General features: G+C 47.0%; 2 protein-coding genes across 8 annotated transcripts in view; one reads left to right on the forward strand and one right to left on the reverse strand.

The window, feature by feature from the left end:
- The window catches only part of NRL (neural retina leucine zipper), a 38,047-nt gene extending 30,565 nt beyond the window's left edge, over positions 1–7,482 (reverse strand). The window contains exon 1 of the mRNA XM_011971026.1: positions 7,190–7,482. The gene's annotated coding sequence lies outside the window, so the exon portion shown is untranslated. The remainder of the gene's footprint in view (positions 1–7,189) is intronic.
- On the forward strand, positions 6,544–16,463 carry DCAF11 (DDB1 and CUL4 associated factor 11). 7 transcript variants are annotated; one of them, XM_011970940.1, is made up of 15 exons: positions 6,544–7,760; positions 7,849–8,216; positions 9,412–9,539; positions 9,761–9,888; positions 10,147–10,211; positions 10,534–10,634; positions 10,867–11,013; positions 11,228–11,282; positions 11,625–11,693; positions 12,038–12,095; positions 12,190–12,375; positions 13,298–13,451; positions 13,824–13,976; positions 15,403–15,509; positions 15,608–16,463. In XM_011970940.1, the coding sequence occupies exons 2-15, from the start codon at positions 8,062–8,064 to the stop codon at positions 15,740–15,742; spliced, it is 1,641 nt and encodes a 546-aa protein (XP_011826330.1). In that variant the 5' UTR covers positions 6,544–7,760; positions 7,849–8,061; the 3' UTR covers positions 15,743–16,463. The 7 variants fall into 7 exon arrangements, with proteins under 7 accessions (XP_011826330.1, XP_011826335.1, XP_011826331.1 ...); XM_011970941.1 differs by having other exon boundaries at positions 7,095–7,392; positions 8,010–8,216; XM_011970942.1 differs by having other exon boundaries at positions 7,752–7,859; positions 8,010–8,216.
- Positions 16,464–22,102: the final 5,639 nt, after the last annotated feature.

Consider the following 22,102-nt stretch of genomic DNA (forward strand, 5'->3'; position numbering starts at 1 on the left):
TCTCAAAAAATAATAGTAAAATAAAAAATAAAAAGTCACCTATTCCATGTTTCTCAAACTTAAAAGTGCCTTTGAATCACCTGGCGATCTTGTTAAAATGCAGATTGTCACTTGGCAAGTGTGTAGTAGCCTGAAGATTTTGTTTTCCTTACAAGCTCCTGGGTCATGCTGATGCTGCCAGTCTGGGGGCTACAGTTTTGAGTATCAAGGTCTTAGCCTAAATTCATCTGAAATCAACTTTGGAGAGTAATCAGGAAAAGGGTGCAATGATCTCACATGAGTCAGGAGCATCAGCTTAGGGTAACTTCTGTGCAATCTGGATCAGGCTGAGGGAATTATAAACTAAGGTGGGTAGTATGGGAGTCTTTACCCAGAAACAGGGAACAAACTTCAACAAATAAAATGGAATTATTGGGAACTCCCTCAAAGGAAAAACCTAGAAGAGGAAACACCAAGTGTTCTCATAGGAAATGCCAGTGACCAGCCAGAATGTGTAAAAATCTAAAGGTCAGAGTGGAACAGAGGTTATAACAAAGTTAACAATGGAGTATACTGTACTTTAAAACACAGCCGGCCAGGCGCGGTGGTTCACACTTTGGGAGGCCGAGGTGGGCAGATCGCCTAAGGTCAGGAGTTTGAGACCAGCCAGACCAACATGGTGAAATCCCATCTCTACTAAAAATACAAAAATTAACCAGGCATGGTGGCACATACCTGTAATTCCAGCTACTCAGGAGGCTGAGGAGGGAGAATCACTTGAACCCCAGGAGGCGGAGGTTGCAGTGAGCTGAGATCACACCACTGCACTCCAGCCTGAGCAACAGAGTGAGACTCTGTCTCAAAAAAAAATAATAAAATTAATAAAATTAAAAAATAATAAAAGACAGCCAAATTCTTAGCTTCATAAATAGCATGTAACTGAATACCATCAGAAGCAGCATAGCACAGATATTAAACACATAGTAGACTCAAGCCAGAGGTGCCTCTCAGTTGCTTCATCTGTAAAATGGAAATGCCTACACCTTACAATCTTGTTGGGAAGATTAAGAGTCAGTGGAATAAAGCACTCAGAACTATTGCTGACACTGAATAGTCATTTAATACATGTTAGCTATCATCACCTTTCCACTTTATAATGATTAGAGTAGGCCCTGTAAGCGTATATTACATATTGCTGACTCTACAGTTTAAAAGGAACATGAGCAATGTAAATAAAATCTAGGAGAGAAAGAAAAAAGATTTAAAAATAAATCCTTTCAGCTAAGAGGCAGGGAACTGGAGTTCCAGGCACCTTTCTGGCATCTAAATGCACAGGGACAAGAAAGTGTTAGCCTTAAAAATGATTTTTATTAATTAGAATAAAATTGGGCTGCATGCCCTTCAGCTCCAGATAACTGATAAAATATAGTTAACACATTATAATCTTTTTATTTTAAAATAAAACACAGATAAAGAAAACCATCTAAAACAAAGATATGGCTGAATAAACTATCATAAAGTGAACACCTTTGGAACATCACCCAGGGAAAGAAACAGAACTTTGCCAGACACCAACCCTGCCCCGCCCCGACCCTGTTGCCCATCTCTATCACAGCCACCCCTTCCTGCCATAGGGGATACTATGGTGAGTAATAAATACTTCTTTGCATTTTTTTATAGTTTGGTCACCTAAATGTAGCTCCTTAGACGCTATAGTTTAGCTTTGCTCCCATTTAAAAAAAAATTTCGCATGACTTTCAAGTCTCTATCAGTCTACGGATTCCGGATTCCCTCTCCATTCCTTTCTTTTCCTTCAATTAACCCATTAACGAATCCAGACCCAGATGTTCAGTGTCTAAATGCATTAACTCACTAAGGATTGCAAAACAGCCATATTTGAGTTGCCATAACAGTTGCAATAATTTTATAAAATAGACATTTCTATTTCATCACCCTGTGGTATCATTTATACAGGAACAGCAAGATAACTGCTCAATTCTTTATTTGCCATCTTCAAAATAATGATTTGATTTCCTATCTATCCTTCGAAAAGGTAACCAGTTAGTTACACACAAACATTATGAACTCATGGATTTAAACATACTTAGTGTTTATTAAATTGACCTTATTAAAATGTTCAAATTGTCCCACATTTGGCTATGGAAGCTAGGCCAAAAACAGCTGAGTCCTTTTGACATGATACATACTCCTTGCTTCCTGGTTATATGGTGTAAGTTGCTCCATGCTCATCGTGTTCATTTCCTTTCCCAAACCTGGAATCAGCCATTTCTCTAAGAAGGTCTGGCTTCTTTCAGGGGGAAATGGCATTTTAAGACCACAATCTGGATGCTAGGAGTGTTCATTGATATTGGATTGGTCATTGTTTCTAGATCTTTTTGGTGGGTAGCGACAGAAGATAAAACCTCATGAATTCATACTGATATGTTCTATTCAAAATCAGGGCTAAAGGGGTTTCTGGTGTTTTCCTGAGACACAGACTTGCTTTGTTGCCCAGGCTGTAATGCAGTAGTGTGGTCACAGCTCACTGCAGCCTCGAATTCCTGGGCTCAAATGATCCTCTTGCCTCAGCCTCCCGAGTATCTACAGCAGCAAGCCACCATACCTGGCTAATTTTTATTTATTTATTTTTTAGAGATGGGGTCTCACTATATTGGCCAGGCTGGTCTTGAACCCCTGGTTTCAAGCAATCCACCTGCCTCAGCCTCCCAAAGTGCTGGGATTACAGGTGTGAGCCACTACCCCGGGCCACTAAAGGGTATTTACTTATATTACATCTGTAGCTCCTACCCTACACACAGAAAAATCTGATTCTTACAGACACAAGATATGAGAGTATTAGAACATCCCATAATTACATAGTGGCTTTCTAGTTAACACGTTTTAAGTCCCTAGGTAAATTAGCACACTCTCCATTTCCATCGACACAGAGAATGCTACAAGGCAATGTTTAAACACCTGTATGAGCATCAGTCACTTCCAAAAATGGAACTGTCCCAGGAGCTCTGTGTGGTCACCAGGCTGGGGGCTGCAGTAGAGGAGAGGAGGACAGGATTAGCTAGAGAATGAAAACGCTCCTTTCTTTCTCTCCTCACCAGCCCAGCCTGCCCTCTAGTGGAGATGCTAACAAGCAGGAAACAGGCCAAAACAGGTCATGCAGGAAGTCAACTAGCTGACATTTACTTAGCAATTACCAGAAATTGTCCTAAAACGGGTGCCAAAGGTAGAAAAACCTCTCTGTGGCTTTAAGTGACTTTAAGTGCAACTGGAGGGAGTAGAGGCTACCCAAATGAAAAGTGCTTCACAAACTGTAACCAAGCAACATACCAAATTTCAAAATCAAGAGAGGGCAGGCAAAGTTGAGTATATCAAAACAACTTCACCATAATTATTTTTAAAGATATGTTATTTTATTTATTTCAATAGACACATTGTATACCCTAAGATATAAATGCTCTTACACATTTTGAAAAACATTACAGGTCATAGTGAAATAATCAAGTTCATAGGCTTAAAAATCTTTTGCACGTGGCCAGGCGTGGTGGCTCATGCCTGTAATCCCAGCACTTTGGAAGGCCAAGGCGGGCAGATCACGAGGTCAGGAGATCATGACCATCCTGGCTACAAGGTGAAACCCCGTCTCTACTAAAAATACAAAAATTAGCCAGGTGTGGTGGCGGATGCCTACAGTCCCAGCTACTTGGGAGGCTGAGGCAGGAGAATGGCGTGAACCCAGGAGGCAGAGCTTGCAGTGAGCCGAGATGGAGCCACTGCACTCCAGCCTGGGCGACAGAGCAAGACTCCACCTTCAAAAAAAAAAAATCTTTTATACGCAAAAAAATTAATCAATGAATCCAGTGTTGAATCTTATATTCTTTCCCATTTGATGTGAAAGAGGATTCATTTTGGTCATAAAACCTCAGCTATTTTAACATTTACCATGACTTTTAAATGTTTTATTCAATAATGTACAAGTTCCATATTACAAAAGCTTGAATTAAAAGATTTTATTCAGGTTTGAACTAATTTATAAGAAGAAGAGAAAAGAGAATCAAAAAATGAATAGTTAAGGGGATAAATTTAACAGAAGTTTTTTGTTTGCTTTTCTGGACCTCAGGTGCTATAGCTGTATTAATCATAACCCTTTGTAGAAGCTACACCTTTGTCACCGGTTCATGCAAGCCTTCTCCACTTTGTTTAATGATGTAATGAGCTGGGTATTATTATACTTTTTTTTTTTTTTTCTTTGAGACAGGGTCTCATTCTCGCCCAGGCTGGATGAAGTGCAGTGGCACCATCATGGCTCACTGTGCCTTGACCAGACTCAGTTGATCCTTCCACCTCAGCATCCTGGGTAGCCAAGACTACAGGCCCAGCTCAATTATTATTATTATTTTTTTTTTTTTGTAGAGACGGGGTTTCATCATGTTGCCCAGGCTGGTCTCAAACTCCTGGGGTCAAGTGATCTGCCTGCCTCAGCCTCCCAAGGTACTGGGATTACAGGCGTGAGCTACCACGCCTATTATACTTTTTAATGAAAAACTGAAACCACATTGTTTTTACATCTATTACATGTCACCAGAAGAAATTATTATCTTTTTTTTTTTTAACTTGACAATGTAGTTTGCACAATTTCCCATGGTATAAAAATGGAAGGCTACAACAAAACTGTACCAGGAATAAGTACCTCAAAAAAAAAAAAATGAAGACTACAACACCATTTTAATAGCTACCTGGTATTTCTGTGTCTATACCACATGGACTATAATTTATTTAACCAATTCCATATTGCAAGATATTTAGATCTTTGTTTCCAGTGTTCTACTTTTATCAGTAATTGCTATGTAGAACATAAATTTTTATGCAGGTCCGGGCTAGATTTCTGGAAGCAGTATTACTGAGTCAAAGTGCAAGACTGAGGGAGTTGGGTAGAGACAGCCTCCCTCTGATAAGAAATTTTCCTGGGAAGATGCAGAGGTAAAAATAAACAATATTTATTGGCATATTTGCTTGGCAGAATTATCAAAAAATGAGGTTACTAAATATAGACAACCAGGTTTGGAAGTTTGTATTTGAAACAATGAACAATAGTGAGCCATTTGTTGGTTTTCTTTTTTTAGAGACAGTAGTGAGCCATTTGTTGGTTTTCTTTTTTTAGAGACAGGCTTTAGCTCTGTGCCCAGGCTGGAGTACAGTGGAGCAATCATGGCTCACTGCAGCCTCCACCTCATGGGCTCAAGATTCCCTCCTTCAGCCTTCCCAAGTAAGTTGGGACCACAGGCACGCGCCACAATGGCCGGCTATTTTTTTTCTTTTTGTAGACTGGGTCTCACTATGTTGCCCAGGCTGGCCTTGAACTCCTGGCCACAAATGATCCTCCTCCTCGGCCTCCCATGGTGCTGGAATTATAGTCGTGAGCCACTGCACCCGGCTCACTTGTGGGTTCTTAAGCACGAAACGCTGTTAGAGGAGGATTCTTCAACAGATCAACTGGCGGAAGAGACGTAGGTGTTTTTTTGTTTGTTTAGTTGGTTTTTTGTTGTTGTTGTTGTTTGTTGTTTGAGTTTCGCTTTTGTAGCCCAGGCTGGAGTGCAGTGGCGTGATCTCGGCTCACTGCAACCTCCGCCTCCCGGGTTCAAGCGATTCTCCTGCCTCAGCCTCTCGAGTAGCTGGGATTACGGGCGCACACCACCACATCTGGCTTTTTTTTAAAGTAGTGACAGGGTTTCACTGTGTTGGCCAGGCTGGTCTCGAACTCCTGACCTCAGTTGATCCACCCGCCTCAGCCTCCCAAAGTGCTGGGATTACAGGGGTGAGCCCCCGCGCCCGGCCAATGTTTTAAAAAATGATTCCGTAACATTCTGAGAGAATGCAGGTAAAATCAATCAATAAATAACGATCCCGATTTTCCAGGCTGGATAACCCAGAAACCACGGAATCTTAAAGTCTCAATAAACGTTAAAGCACAGATAGTAAGTAATCTGGCAATAGAGGATGGGCGCCCAGCATACTGCCTACAGACCGCCTACATAATCAGTGGAGTCCAGTGCAAGTTGAAAATGCCAGGCACTTGCTTTGAAATTATTGATAATTTCAAGACCGTTAACAGTAGAACATTAAACCAAGCATTCAGGACCCTTCTAAGCGCAGGGCCCATCAAAGCTAGCCCTGGTGACAAGCTCAGGCCTCCGGGTCTGGAGACTAGAAGACGTCGCCCGAAAGCTGGCCAAACCCTCGCCCTCACTGGGAGAGACCCCAGAAGGGCCCAAGAGGGCCACGAGCCCTCGCTCCCATCGCTGCCCTCAGGAGCGGGCGCAGGGAAGCTCGCAGCTTTCCCAAGGGAGTGCAGGCTGCGGGGACTGAAGTTCAGCTCGGACCCTGGGCCTCTGAGCCGGAGACAGCAAGGTCATTCAACCCAACACACTTCCCCACCCAGCCAGGCCGAGGTTCAGAGATATGGCAAGTCCCGGCCTTGGACTCATGCTTGTTACTCATAAACCCGCAAGAGGGGGCAGGAGGGGGCAGGAGGCGGCGCGCGCGCACCCTGGACTCACGGCCGGGGAGGGAAAGGCACTGTGAGGACAGAGGGTCTAGGGAAGGTCTGCAAATCCCGGAGGGCCAAGGGAGCGTCTAAATGGACAGCGGAACCGGAAAAGCTTTGAGAGAAAGATGCGTGTATTAGGGAACGTCTGCAAAGACCGCGGCAGAAGGCCAGGGATTGTCTTAAAAAATTGCCGAGCAGATAAAGGGAGGTCTAAAAGGAGGCCGTCTCAAGAGCAAGGCTTCGAAAAGCTAAGCCCGGAAGGACGGTGTGGAGGCCTACTGGGACGCCGAGCACTCCTTAGGGCAGGACCGACTGGAGCTGCAGCCAGCGACAGGAGAACGGCTCCAGCTCGACGGGGGAAGCAGTGGGCTTAAAGAGGAAGCCCCTGGGCACTGTCTGAAAAGTGCGATGCCAAATGATCTTTAGGGACCGACAGTAAATTGTATCCCTTGCTAAAATACCTCTCGGTAGCGAACCACCAATCGTTTCTTTTTTAAGCCCCGCCTCTCAGCCATTACGTCTAGTTCGGCTGTCTCTGATCCAGGAAGTTGTCAGTTCCCACTTACTCCTCCCCAACAAGAGCTAACAGCCCTCTTCGGGTGAGCACTTTCTCCTCCCCTCAGGCCCCTCGCGCATTCTCCCGCTTACCTATCAATCATCGCGCTCCGCTGTCCAGTTGGCGGGCCAAGGGGGCGGGGCCGTCGTGTGACGTTTGCAGCCCGCCGGCCGGGAAGCCGCGAGATGCGTGACGAGCCAGGCGCGTGACGGAGCAGCGGTTGGCCAACGCAGTGGCTGCAGTCGGTGTAAACAAGGCCTCGCGCCGCTGCGGGTCCTGCGACCGCTCCTGGCTGGTGGGTGGTCTCTCGTGGGGCAGTAACCGCCGGCTTCAGTGGGAGGTGCTTCTCGGCTTCCTCCCCCTCTTGGCGTACACACCCCCGGCGCACCACGTGGGCGTGAGGCAAGGAAGGAGGGGTGTTAGGCCAAATTCTATTTTCATTGGTTGTTATTGCTGCCGGCTTTCGTAAGGAGGCGCTCTGATTGGTCGGTAAGGGGGGGTGCCGAGGGTCTTTGAGTCGTAAGGCTTCTCATTGGTTAGATGAGATAAGCTAGTGAAGCGCTTTCTTCCGCGAGGGATTTCGATTGGTCTGTCAGAGAGGTTACCTGGGAATCCTACACCGCCCAACACCCCTCCCGCTCCCCTGTCCAGGGACTGCGATAGGTGAGTTTGGTGTAGAAAACAAATCTTTCTTCAGTTGGTGAGCTAGGGTAGCGCACTACGGTTCACTCTTGCTTTCTTTGCTTCACAGGATTGGGGAAGGTTTGTGTTCCCGACGCCTTGGTAGTTGGCATAGGCTAAAGCAAAGGGATCTCAGCCCCGAGGAAGGGTCACCCTCCTAGAGATAGCTACTACCCCGTCTCAGGAGACCCTGGTATTTCTAGAGCACGCTTTGCTTTCACCAAACCCAAGGAGGTGACAGGCGGAGCCCTCGCACAGTACCTAAGGATGCTGTGACCAGAAGATGGGATCACGGAACAGCAGCAGTGCAGGATCCGGGTCCGGAGACCCCTCCGAGGGCTTGTCCCGAAGAGGGGCTGGCCTGCGTCGGAGTGAGGAAGAGGAAGAAGAGGATGAAGATGTGGATCTGGCCCAGGTACTGGCCTATCTCCTCCGCAGGTAACTTACCCTCTGGTGTGACCCTACCAGGTGCTACCACAGTGCCTTGATCCCATCTCCAGGCAGGAAAACTACAGAGGTTAGGAAATAGGATTCACTCAGGACAGCTGTTCTGTTTGAGCGGAACAGCCTTTCCCTGCTGGGCACCCATGGCACTCAGCTTCATACCCAGTAAGAGTGGTTCTTACCTAGGGAGGGTCACCAAGAGGACCTGCTCATGTGTTTGAGAGGCTATTCAGGGGAGCCTCTCTCTGTGACTACACAAATATAATCTATTTTCCAAGTAAGTTTGAAAAAAAAAAGGGTGGGGGGAGGTTCCTGGTGGGAAAGCAGTGATATACGGGGTAAAGAGATGGAAAGGGAGTGTTGAACTTTTTGGTAAGTCAGTTGACACGTGATACGAGGCCACTTCGATGAGGTCACTTGGATTTACTTGAAAAACAAGTTTAATTTGCCCTGACTCTGACTTGTTCTTGAGGAAAGAATGCCTTGAAGGGAGAGACCACCTGGAATTGACTGGAAAAGAGTGCAGCTGGCTTACTTTCTTTGCTTATGGCTCTTTGAGGAGAAGATGAGCTTAGGGGTCCCATCAGAATATTGTATTCTTTTTTGTTTGTGTTTTGTGTTTTGTGTTGTTTTTAGTAGACATAGACAGGGCTCACTGTGTTCCCCAGTCTGGAGAACAGTCTATTCACAGGTGTGATCACAGTGCACACCACAGCCCGCAACTCCTGGGCTCAAACAATCCTTGCCTCCCAGTTAGCTAAGACTACAGTTACACACACCACCACACCCAGCTTAGAATATTGTCTTCTGTGGTGGACTTCTCAGGCAGAGGCTCAGAAGGAAATGCTGTGAGAATGTTCAGCTCGTTGAGAGGTCAACTTAGTAGGTCATGTCCACAGCGTAATAGTCTTGCTCTTGCTCTAAGGAAATGCAGTTAGAATGTTTAGCTCTCTGGGAGGTCAACTTAGTAGGTCACGTCCACAGCATGTTGGTCTTACTCTTGCTGTAAGAGTAAGACTCACTTTCCTACTGTGTTTTATAGGAGACCAAAAAATAACAGCCAAGGTCTAATCAGCCTCCAACCTCAAAATGAGTACCAAGTGGTCTAAGAGCTAGATAGCCATTTACTCTGAATTTGGTTGGTTTGGGGGAAGAAGTCCCCTCCTTTATAATGGGGGTCTCTCCACAGAGGCCAAGTGAGGTTGGTGCAGGGAGGAGGTGCAGCAAATTTACAATTCATTCAGGCCCTCTTGGACTCAGAGGAAGAGAATGACAGAGCTTGGGATGGTCGTCTTGGGGATCGATACAACCCACCCGGTAAGAGGAAAAGTCACTAATGTTGGAAGACTTTTACTGGAAAACCTTTTAGTGATATTTTGAATGATAGATTACATTGAAAGAAGGTACGATAATTTAAGGAATAAGGAGTCCTTACAGCCCCAGTATATTCAGCCACAGGGGTGGGCTTGGGTACAGTTCTGCTAACTGTCCTCTGAGGCTGGAAGACCTAGGATGAAACTTCTACTTGGTACTCACAGTGGATGCTACCCCTGACACCCGGGAGCTGGAATGCAATGAGATCAAGACACAAGTGGAACTGGCCACAGGGCAGCTGGGGCTTAGGCGGGCCGCCCAGGAGCACAGCTTTCCTCGAATGTTGCACCAGGTAGGCCTCTCCACCTCCCAGCCTGGCAGCAGGCCTGCCAAAGCAGCCAGAATCTCTGCCAGCCCCAGAGAAAAAGGAAGTCAACTTTCCAAGAAAGAAGCCTCAAGGGCTGGGGCTGGAGAGTTAACCAGCCCCCATTGGAGTTCTGTGTTGTGTCCGTTTCTATAACAACAGCAATGTCTTTGGAGGAGGGGGTTTGATATGGCTGAAGTGGCCCTCTATTTCTGCTAGCAATATTCCCCAATCCCTTCCATTTAGAGAGAACGGGGCCTCTGCCACCGGGGAAGCTTCTCCCTTGGAGAACAGTCTCGAGTGATATCTCAGTGAGTATGGGGCTCGGTGAAGAGACTCTAAGGGCCAGATAGGTCTTATCTCCTAAACTTTGAAGGGGTAGGTGTTAAAGGAGCCTCAGAGATATTAAAGGTTAGGTTAAATGGGGTTGAAACTTTGAGAGTAAGCAAAGTGGAAAAGTGTAGAAAATTGTAGAAATTTAGAGGATGGTGGAATGATTGAAAGACGGGATTGCACTCACAGCCAAAAGGGAAGAATGACTGTTCTGATATTCCAGCTTTGTTAGGATTTTGCTAATTGGGACACTCCTTATCCTGAGCACCGCTTACCCTCACTTTCTCTCTCCTTCCCTAGCTTCTTGCCCAATGATCTGGGCTTCACTGATAGCTACTCTCAGAAGGCTTTCTGTGGCATCTACAGCAAAGATGGTCAAATATTCATGTCTGCTTGCCAAGGTACCAGACCCTGGTCCTATAAACTGCCTTTTCCTGGGACATGGAATGTTCCCCCTGACTGAGGCTAGAAAGCCACAGATGGGGAGCTCAGACCTGGCTTAAGGATGCTTAGTCAGAGCATGTTTCCCATGATAAAGGGAAGACTCCACAAGTACACTGAGTGGGAGACATCTAATCTAGGAAAGTTACAAGGAAAGTGTTCCATAATTCTGCCTGATCTCTACTTATACAGACCAGACAATCCGACTGTATGACTGCCGGTATGGCCGTTTCCGTAAATTCAAGAGCATCAAGGCCCGCGACGTAGGCTGGAGCGTCTTGGATGTGGCCTTCACACCCGATGGGAACCACTTCCTCTACTCCAGCTGGTCTGATTACAGTGAGTATGCACCAGGCTTCCACTGACTCTCCAGCCTGGGACCTGAGGTTTCCATGTGCCTGTCCCCTCTGAGCCAGGATCCCTCACTTTGTCCTGGGAAAATCACTCCCAAAGTGCTCCAGTACCCTTGTCCTCTGTTTGACCTCTTCCCTAGCTTCACTTCCACTCTCCTTCCCCCATCCCTGAAAGATTCTTGTTTTTTTGCTTCTCTTAGTTCATATCTGCAATATCTATGGTGAGGGAGATACACACACTGCCCTGGATCTCAGGTACTGGCTTCCCTTTCTGGTCGGACTCATCAGAAACTTCTCAAGGGAAGCTCTTCAGGAGCAAGCCTCTTGAGTTGGAAGTTCTGCTTAGGGGAAAAAGTATACTGATGGGTCTGTGTGCATTCCTGGGAGGGAAGCACCATCTTGTCAGCCAGAGGACTGGGTAAAATAGATGCTTGCGGGATGATTTCTGGGTTCTCACTGAGGATCTGCATTGTGGTACATGTTAGCCAGACTTCTTTTTTCCCCTGGGGATGTGCCTCACAACCATTGTCAGATTCTATGTAGATTAACAAAAGCTGAAGGGAAGTCCACTTAACCCAGCTCCTTCTTTGCTTTCAGGCCAGATGAGCGTCGCTTTGCTGTCTTCTCCATTGCTGTGTCCTCAGATGGACGAGAAGTACTAGGAGGGTGAGTGCTTATGGGGTATGTTTCCCTCAATAACAAGATGGGGGTTCTGCCAGAGATGAGCTCTGCTGTTACACAGATGGCACTGGCAGCTGCAGAGAACAACCAGACCTTCTCCAAGGTCAGGATTTACAGGTTGCTTCACCCCTTGCTCTCCATTTTCCCAGCACAAGATGGGAGGTGTCAAGCCTCCTTGAAACACAGCTAACTTTTCCCCGACTTCCTATATAAAAAGAGCAAAGGACTTGACCCAGAGCAGGATTTCTCAGTGGAACTCTCTAGAGCATATACCATATTGGTCCTCTCGATCATGGCTCCAGGACCCTCCTTTATCCCTTCCCTTTCAGGGCCAATGATGGCTGCCTGTATGTCTTTGACCGAGAACAGAACCGGCGCACCCTTCAGGTATGGCTCCTGAGAGAGAGCCTCTGTTTCCTGGTCTTTGGCTTATTATGAGACCTAGAAAGAGGTCTTATATACTGGCCTCCTTTTCGCCTAGATTGAGTCCCATGAGGATGACGTGAATGCAGTGGCCTTTGCTGATATAAGCTCCCAAATCCTGTTCTCTGGGGGAGACGATGCCATCTGCAAAGTGTGGGATCGACGCACCATGCGGGAGGATGACCCCAAGCCTGTGGGTGCACTGGCTGGACACCAGGATGGCATCACCTTCATTGACAGCAAGGTGGGCCAGGAGGCAGGACTGCACAGCCAGACCATTAAGGTTCTGGTTGCCCAGGAGGGCATGAAAGTGGACTGGTGTGGGAATTTAACAAGCTCCTTATTGACCAAGGTTTGTAAGAGTTGGAGTTTAGGGAAGGGGCTCAAGCCAGGGAACATGAATTCCATCTGTACTCACCAGTCCTCAAGGAGCAAGGCAGGGCTTTCCATACAAGAAAAATTGAATACCGGCCAGGTATGGTGGCTCACACCTGTAATCCTAGCACTTTGGGAGGCCAAGGTGGAAGGATCACTTGAGCTCAGGAGTTCCGGACCAGCCTGTGAAACCTAGCGAGACCTCGTCTCTATTTATTTAAAAAAAAAAAAAACGTTAAGGCTGAGCGCTGTGGCTCACGCCTGTAATCCGAGTACTTTGGGAGGCTGAGGCGGGTGGATCACGAGGTCAGGAGATTGAGACCATCCTGGCTAACACGGTGAAACCCCATCTCTACTAAAAATACAAAAAAATTAGCTGGGCATGGTGGTGGGTGCCTATAGTCCTATCTACCCGAGAGGCTGAGGCAGGAGAATGGCGTGAACCTGGGAGGCGGAGCTTGCAGTGAGCTGAGATCGCACCACTGCATTCCAGCCTGGGTGACGCTAGAGCAAGACTCCATCTCAAAAAAAAAATTAAAAAATGAAAAATGAAAGACAGTCTGATTCAGGCTGGAATAGAAAAGCCAGCCAGTACCCTGGGCAAGGAAAGAAAAACCTAGCCAGGTGGTAGGATCTGAGGCAGAACACTGAAAATGAGTTCGCCTGGATGAAGAGAGGCAAGCAAAACCAGAGGCCAGAGTTCTTCCACTCAACTAGAGAACAGGAACTAGACTGACAGGCGCCGACATTTGCAAGCTCTGATGCTTCACTATCCACCTTTGAATTCACAGGGTGATGCTCGATATCTCATCTCCAACTCTAAAGACCAGACCATCAAACTCTGGGATATCCGACGCTTTTCCAGCCGGGAAGGCATGGAAGCCTCACGCCAGGCTGCCACACAGCAAAACTGGGACTATCGCTGGCAGCAAGTGCCCAAAAAAGGTAAGAATGGAGGTACAGGCACAGTGGATTTGTCTGTAGCCTTGGAGCCCTGGAGGATCTCCCCCTCAGCCTCTTTACCAGGCATTAACTCTTTATTTGCTAAATCACAAATGGAATGGCCAGAGGTTCCTAGGATTGGGGCCTGGGTGGGGGTCACTCAGAATCCACCAATACCGAAGTATTTGAGTATAATGATTAACCAGCAGGGCCATATTGGAGACTGTCCACTGACTATTAGGTGGAGAAAGAGCCACCACTTGAAGGTTGGAAAGGCATTTGTCTCTGGGCATCGATCCTTGCTCAGGACTGCTGGTACGAAACAATCCCAAAGCAGATTCCCTAACCTAGGGCTTACTCTGCATCCCTACCCAGCCTGGCGGAAGCTGAAGCTCCCAGGGGACAGCTCCTTGATGACCTACCGGGGCCACGGAGTGCTGCACACCCTCATCCGCTGCCGGTTCTCCCCCATTCATAGCACCGGCCAGCAGTTCATCTATAGTGGCTGCTCCACCGGCAAAGTGGTTGGTAAGGACTGTGTCAGAACAGGGGGCCTCAGGAAGGGCAGGAATGACTCCTTGCCGTTCCACCTATAACGACCAGTGACCACCTTAAAAAAGCCCAGTGACAGCTACAGGTAAAATCTAACTTAGCTTGGAGGCTTAAACAGAGAAATAGAAACCATTCTATTTTTCAGTGTTTTAAATTAAGAAAAGGAACATAGAATTCTAGACAGTAAATATAATAGATTGCCAAAAATATAGTTGGTTCTGTTTTTCAGCCAGTCAAGGAAAGAGGTTGCAGATGAAAGGTAGGAGGGAACAGTGACAAAATGACACAGGAAGGTGGTAGCAAGTAGTAAAGGGACATGCAATCACTGAAGCAGAAAAGCACAGAAAGAAATAAGCTGGGCGCAGTGGCTCATGCCTATAATCCCAGTGCTTTGGGAAGCCAATGAGGGCAGATCGCTTGAGCCCAGGAGTTTGAGACCAGCCAGGGCAACATGGAGAAACCTCTTCTCTACAAAAAATGGCTGGATGTGGTGGCACAGGCCTGTAGCCCTAGCTACTTGGGAAGCTAGGGTGGGAGAATCACCTGAGCCCAGGAGGTCGAGCCTGCAGTGAGCCATGATTGTGCCACCGCACTTCAGCCTGGGTGACAGAGTGAGAAACTGTCTCAAAAAAAAAAAAGGTTGGGCACAGTGACTCACACCTGTAATCCTAGCACTTTGGGAGGCTGAGGCAGGCAATCGCCTGAGCTTAGGGGTTTGAGACCAGCCTGGCCAACATGGTGAAGCCCCGTCTCTATTAAAAATACAAAAATTAGCCAGGGGTGATGGCAGGCGCCGGTAATCACAAGCTACTTGGGAGGCTGAGGCAGGAGAATCACTTGAACCCGGGAGGCAGAGGTTGCAGTGAGCCGAGACCGTGCCACTGCACTCCAGCCTGGGCAATAAGAGCGAGACTCCGTCTCAAAAAAAAAAAAGAAAAAGAAAAGGAAAGAAAAAAACCACAAGCACAGCTGCAGATATAAGGAGTCTAAGGCAGTGCTATCCCCAGAGAGACACTCACAGACCCATAACAAAAGAAAGATGCACCCTGTCCAGACAAGGTGCAGCAGGTACACACTCCCCCAGACAGCTTGGTGTTCACTTTTGTGGTGCCTTCCATGTCTTACTAAAATCTTTAAAGCCATTGCATTTTCTTAACTGTAGCCCCTATGAAATTTAGCTAAGGGCCAGAAATACCCACACCCACACAAACCATACCCTCAACCCAAGGTAGGGAAAGGAACAGGGATAGAAGCAGAAATAACACAGTCTGCTCGTGTGGGCTTTGCTCCCATGGGAACATGGGAAGTTGCCTGAGAGGTCAGTGGTGCTACTCAGAGGGAGGTGAGGGATAGTTTAGAGGTCTTGTGGTGGTCCCTCTCCACTCTTGCCTGTCCTGGACAGTGTACGACCTTCTCAGTGGCCACATTGTGAAGAAGCTGACGAACCACAAGGCCTGTGTGCGTGATGTCAGTTGGCACCCCTTTGAAGAGAAGATTGTCAGCAGTTCGGTGAGGTTGCAAGGGTTGGGGGTGCTGGCACATGTCTGGGGCTTGGACTTGGGGTGGGGGCAGCACCTCCTGACTACTTGCCACCCTCTGCCCTGCAGTGGGACGGGAACCTGCGTCTGTGGCAGTACCGCCAGGCTGAGTACTTCCAGGATGACATGCCAGAATCCGAGGAATGTGCCAGCGCCCCTGCCCCAGTGCCCCACTCCTCTACAGCCTTTTCCTCACCCCAGTAGATCTGACCTCCAGCCCCATACAGGGTAAACCTCTTGATAAGCTCTCTGCCTCCTCCTCCCTTTCTCCCTTGTGGGGAATGTTTGGAGGAATCACTGGCATTGGATGGGGAGAAACAGAAGCCTGGGCTCTGAGCCTCAGCTGAGCCCTGGAAGATCCTCCCCATGGGGCAGAGTGGTCTTACATGCTCACACCCAGTCAGCCTGGGTCCCTATCTCTGGCCAGAGTTTGGCAGGACTGCCATTATCTGGGGTGTGGCCTCTGCCAGCAAGAGAAGTATCCTGGGTGTTTTTAATCATGTTTGAATGTTAGGGGTTGGATTCTAGAGTAGATGTCTGAGGCCACATCTGAACAGACCTGTCAGCCAGGCCTGTTGCTCAGGTCTTCACGTTGAGGATTCAACTGGCCAAACACAGGACAGGTGTCCTGGCCTTTCTTCCTGAGGTCTCTAGGGGAGGGGCATGGGTAAGGGTGTTTCCTCAGCACCCTCCTGGGGTGGGGATTATGTCTGCTCTTATGTCTGGGTCTTTGGGGTAGGACGGGCTGTGGTATGAGAGGTAGGAGTCTCCACAGGGCTCTGTGTGGCCCCTCATAGGGCAGGTCCTGCCCTCTGAGAAGGTCCCTTCATGCTCGAGGCACACAGCTTTAAGGAAGTAGGTTGAAGTAGGACTCCTTTGTCCTCTCACTGGCTTTGGCTCCCTCAATAAACTGCGTGGGAACCTGGCTCAGTGTCTGTCTCTCTCTCTCTCACTGTCTCTTTCCTATCTGAGATCTTCCATCTCACTTCGGGAAAACACAGTTTCAACAGAGTCTTCAGATGCGATCCTGTGTAGGAGAAAATACCCTTCTGGTGCCCCATGAAAAAGGGAAATACCAAAACCATTTGTTCACTGAGCCTTGCAACAGGTGCTCCCTCACCAATTTCAGAAGCTTCCCTGCAAGTAGATATCGAGAGAGCACACTTTCCATTAGAGCCTGATAATACCACATCACCTCTGCTCTGAAGCCGGGCCTGGAGCTGTGCAGTCTTTGGAAGAGGTAGCCCATGAACACAGAGCCTGAGAGAAGCAAGTCAGCCCTGATGCCAGGCCCCAGTGGGCGCCTCACACTCAACCTCATACCCCAGAGCAAACCGATAGTCAGGGAGAGGGCTAGAGCTCACACTCAGCTCTGAATAGATCTTCCCCGACAACATTTCGTGCCCTCTAAGGCAGTTTTTAAATGATAGTACACATACCCAGGGATGTTCACAGGCTTTCACAGCAAGGGTACCTATTGCATGGCAAAATAGGCAGTTTTAAAAGAATAAACAGGCTAGGCGTGGTGGCTCACACCTGTAATCCTAGCACTTTGGGAAGCCAAAGCTCATGGATCGCTTGAGCCCAGGAGTTTGAGACCAGCCTGGGCAACATGGCAAAACCCCATCTCCACAAAAAACACAAAAAGTGAGCCGGGCACGGTGGCTTACGCCTGTAATCCTAGCATTTTGGGAGGCTGAGGTATGTGGATCACCTGAAGTCAGGTGTTTGGGACCAGCCTGGCCAACATGGTGAAACCCCATCTCTACTAAAAATACAAAAAAACTAGCCGGGCGTGGTGGTGTGTGCCTGTAATCTCAGCTACTTGGGAGGCTGAGGCAGGAGAATCACTTGAACCCAGGAGCAGAGGTGAGCCTAGTGCAGTGAGCCGAGATCATGCCATTGCACTCCAGCTTGGGCAACAAGAGCAAAACTCTGTCTCAAAAAAATAAAAAAGCCAGATGTGGCGCGTGCTTGTAGTCCTAGCTACTCAGGAGGCAGAGGTGGGAGGATCACCTGAGCCCAGGAGGTCGAGGCTGCAGTGAGTGGTGATTGTGCCACTGTATTCCAGCCTAGGTGACAGAGTGAGACCCTGTCTCAAAAATAAATAATAAATAAATAAATTGTCCAGATCCTTGGCTTCTGTGTTCTCATTCCTCAAATTGATCTACCTAGGGTGAAGCTCCCATGCCAGATCTCCTTTCCCACTCACCTTTTCAGTCCCTGTCTACCAAGTGATAAAGTTACCCAAGGTGCTATCCATCTCACCCAGAACCTGTGTTACTTCCAGGGCACCAAATTAAGAGAGAAATTCAAATTGTTAGTATCCTTACAGCTTCATTAGATCAAAGCCCCATAGACCATCCATTCTCAGTAAGAGATGCATTTACAATACAATTTTATGTTATCGAAATAATGTAAAATGTTTGTTGTACAGGCACCTAGGAGATACTGTGAGTTAATTTCCAGACCACTGCAATACAGTGAATATTGCATAAGGCGAGTCAATTTTGTTGGTTTCCCAGTGCATATAGGTTATATTGTTTTTAGGCTGGGCATAGTGGCTCACGCTTGTAATCCCAGCACTTTGGGAGGCCAAGGCAGTTGGATCACCTGAGGTCGGGAGTTCAAGACCAGCCTGGCCAACATAGTGAAACCTCATCTCTACTACAAATACAAAAATTAGCCAGGTGTGGTGGCAGGCACCTGTAGTCCCAGCTACTCAGAGGCTGAGGCAGGAGAATCGTTTGAACCGGGGAGGCGAAAGTTGCAGTGAGCTGAGATCACGCCACTGCACTCCAGCCTGGGCGACAGAGTGAGATGCCGTCTGAAAAAAAAAAAAAAAAAAAGGTTTTTTGTATTTGTTTTCTTTTTTTTTTTTTTTTTTTTTTTGAGACAGGGTCTCACTCTGTTACCCAAGCTGTAGTGCAATGGCATGATCTCAGCTCACTGCAGCCTGGACCTCTCCTGGCTCAAGCAATCCTCCCACCTCAGCCTCCTGAGTAGCTGGGACTACAGGTGCCCACCACTACACCTGGCTAATTTTTATGTTTTTTGTAAAGATGGGGTTTTGTCCTATTGCATGAGCTACTCTCAAACTCCTGGGCTCAAGCGATCCTCCCACTTCAGCCTCCCAAAGTGCTGGGATTATAGGCATAAGCCACTGTGCCTGGCCATGAGTGTTCTTAATGGCATCTGGAATGGTGAATCCTTTCCAGAAGGTTTCCAATTGACTTTGTCTACAGCTATCAGAGGAATCACTATGGCAGCTGCAGTTTTATGAAATCTAATTTTTTTTTCTTTTTTTTTTCTTGACACAGGGTCTTGCTGTGTCGCTCAGACTGGTGTGCAGTGGTGTGATCTCAGCTTACTGCAACCTCTGCTTCCCCCTCGACTCAAGCGATCTTCCCACCTCAGCCTCCCAAGTAGCTGGGACTACCAGCGCACACCACCACACCCGGCTCGTTTTTGTTATTTTTTGTAGAGACAGAGTTCGCAATGTATTTCTTAAAGAGTAAGACTTGCAAGTCACAATTACTCCTTGATCCATGGGCTGCAGAATGGATGTTGTGTTAGCAGGCATGAAAACATTAATCTCCCTATACATCTCCAGAGTTTGTAGGTGACCAGGTGCATTGTCAATGAGCAGTAATATTTTGAAAGGAATCTTTATTTCTGAGGAGTAGATCTTAACAGTGAGCTTAAAATATTCTGTAACCCATGCTGCAGACATATGTGCTGTCATGCAGGTTTTGTTTTATTTATAGAGCACAGCAGAATACATTTAGCATAATTCCTAAGGCCCTAGGATTTTCAGAATGGTAAATGAGAATTGGTTTCCACCTAAAATCACCAGGTGCATTATCTCCTAATAAAAGAGTTAGTCTGTCCTTTGAGGCTCTGTAGCCAAGCCCTGACTTTTCTCTTGCTGTGAAACTCCTATATGGCATCTTCTTCCAATAGAAGACTGTTTTGTTTGCTTTGAAAATCTGTTGTTTGGTGTAGCTACCTTCATCAATGATCTTAGCTAGATCTTCTGGATAACTTGCTGCAGCTTCTATATCAGCCCTCGCTGCTTCACCTTGCATTTTTATGTTATGGAGGTGGCTTCTTTCCTTGAGCATTATGAACCAGCCTCTGCTAGCTTCCTCATCACTCTCAGTCTTTATAGTATTGAAGAGAATAGGCTGGGCTCAGTAGCTCACACCTATAATCCCAGCACTTTGGGAGGCCAAGATTGAAGGATCACTTGAGGCCAAGGGTTGGAGACCAGTGTGGGCAACATAGTGAGTGTTGGCATGCACATGTAGTCCCAGCTGTTTAGGAGGCAGAGCAGGAGGATTGCTTGAGCTCAGGAGTTTGAGACTGCAGTAAGACATGATCATGCCACTGCACTCCAGGCTGGGCAACTAAGCAAGACCCTATCTCTTTAAAAAAAGAGAGAGTCGGGGCCTTGCTCTGGATTAGGCTTTGGTTTAAGGGAATGTTGTGGCTGCTTTGATCTTCTATCCAGACCACTAAAACTTTCTTGATGTCAGCAATAAGGCTATTTCACTTTTGTGTCATTCATGTGTTCACTGAAGTGTAGTACCTTTTAATTTCCTCCAACAACTTTTCCTGGACAGGTGCAGCGGCTCACTTCTGTAATCCCAGCACTTTAGCCAAAACAGGAGGATCACTTGAGTCCAGGAGTTTAAGACCAGCCTGGGCAACATAGTGAGACCCCTGTCTCTAAAAAAAATTTAAAAATTAGCCAAACTTGGTGACCTGCACCTGTAGTCCCAGCTCCGCGAGAGGAGGGTCACTTGAACCGGGGAGGTCAAGGCTGCCGTGAGCTGCGATCACGCCACCGGACTAGGCTTTGGTTTAAGAGAATGTTGTGACTGTTTTAATCTTCTACCGAGACCACTAAAACTTTCTCCATGTCAGTAATAAGACTGTTTCACTTTCCTGACAGAAAGTGACCCTGTCTCAAAAAAACCCCAAAAACTAAGGTATTCATGTACTAATAATATATTTTAGACTACTAACAGTTATAATGAAAATAGAATCCATAGGGGAAAAAAATTAACTCTTAGGGATTTATGGTCACAGGAAATTTCTATTTTATTTATTTTTATTTTTTGAGAGAGCCTTGCTCTGTTGCCCAGGCTGGAGTGCAGTGGTGTGATCACTGCTCACTGCAACCTCAAATTCCTGGGCTCAAGTGATCTTCCCATCTCAGCCTCCTGAGTAGCTGGGTGGGTGCCACCATGCTTGGCTAATTTATGTATATTTTTGTATAGACAAAGTTTCACCATGTTGCTCAGGCTGGTCTAGAACTCCTGGGCTTAAGTGATCCTCCTGCCATGGTCTCCCAAAGGACCGGAATTGCAGGTGTGAGCCACCACACTGGGCCCAGAAACTATAAAAAATTAAATTTTTTGGCCGGGCACAGTGGCTCACGCCTGTAATCCCAGCACTTTGGGAGGCCGAGGCAGGCGAATCACTAGGTCAGGAGTTTGAGACCAGCCTGGCCAACATGGTGAAACCGCATCTTTACTACAAATACAAAAAAAAAAAAAGCTGGGTGTGGTGGTGGGAGCCTGTAATCCCAGCTACTCAGAAGGCTGAGGCAGGAGAATTGCTTGAACCCGGGAGGCGGAGGTTGCAGTGAGCCAAGATCGTGCCACTGCACTTCAGCCAGGAAGACAGAGTGAGACTCTATCTCAAACAAACAAAAAATTAAATGTTTTGAGTTATTTTTCTTGCAGAGCAATGTGATAAATGGTCAATAAAAGACTTTCAAGCGTAAAAACATATTAGGATAAATTATATGAGGGAGTAGAATGGAAATATAATTTCTGATGTAAAATCTTGTCATGTCTTTTAATGGATAATGGTGAAGTATCTAATCACTGTAGTATTTAGATTTCATTGGATACATTTGAAACAGTGATATAATGGTTTTATTTTGAAATGTCAGTATATAATACACTAGAAATTATGTCCTTTGCAACTATTTAAAACCACAATGAGACCAGGCATAGTGGCTTATGTCTGTAATCCCACCACTTTGGGAGGCCAAGGCAGAAAGATCACCTGAGGCCAGGAGGTCAAGACCAGCCTGGTCAACTTAGTGAGACTTTGTCTCTACAAAATAAATATTGAAACAAGGTCTCACTCTGTTGCTTAGGCTTGGAATGCAATGGTGCCATCACGACTCACTGCAGTGTCAACCTTCTGGGCCCAAGTGTTCCTCCCATTTCAGCCTCCCAAATAGCTGGAATTACAGGCACGTGCCACTGTGCCCAGCTAATTATTTTTATTTTTGTAGAGATGGCGTCTCACTATGTAAGACCAGCTCAGTGTGGTCCCAAGCTCCTATGGTTCCTCAGGCTGGTCCCAAAATGCTGGGATTACAGGCCTGAGCTACCACACCTGGCCAAAAAATAAAAAATAAATTAACCAAGCATGGTGATGCATTCCTGTAGTTCTAGCTACTCAGGAGGCTAGAGCAGATGATCACTTGAGCCCAGGAGTTTGAGGCTGCAGTGAGCCATGATAGCACACTGTATTCCAGCC

This window comes from Mandrillus leucophaeus, unplaced genomic scaffold (genome assembly GCF_000951045.1).
Source record: "Mandrillus leucophaeus isolate KB7577 unplaced genomic scaffold, Mleu.le_1.0 Scaffold980, whole genome shotgun sequence".
In the NCBI taxonomy this organism is placed as follows: Eukaryota; Metazoa; Chordata; class Mammalia; order Primates; family Cercopithecidae; genus Mandrillus; species Mandrillus leucophaeus.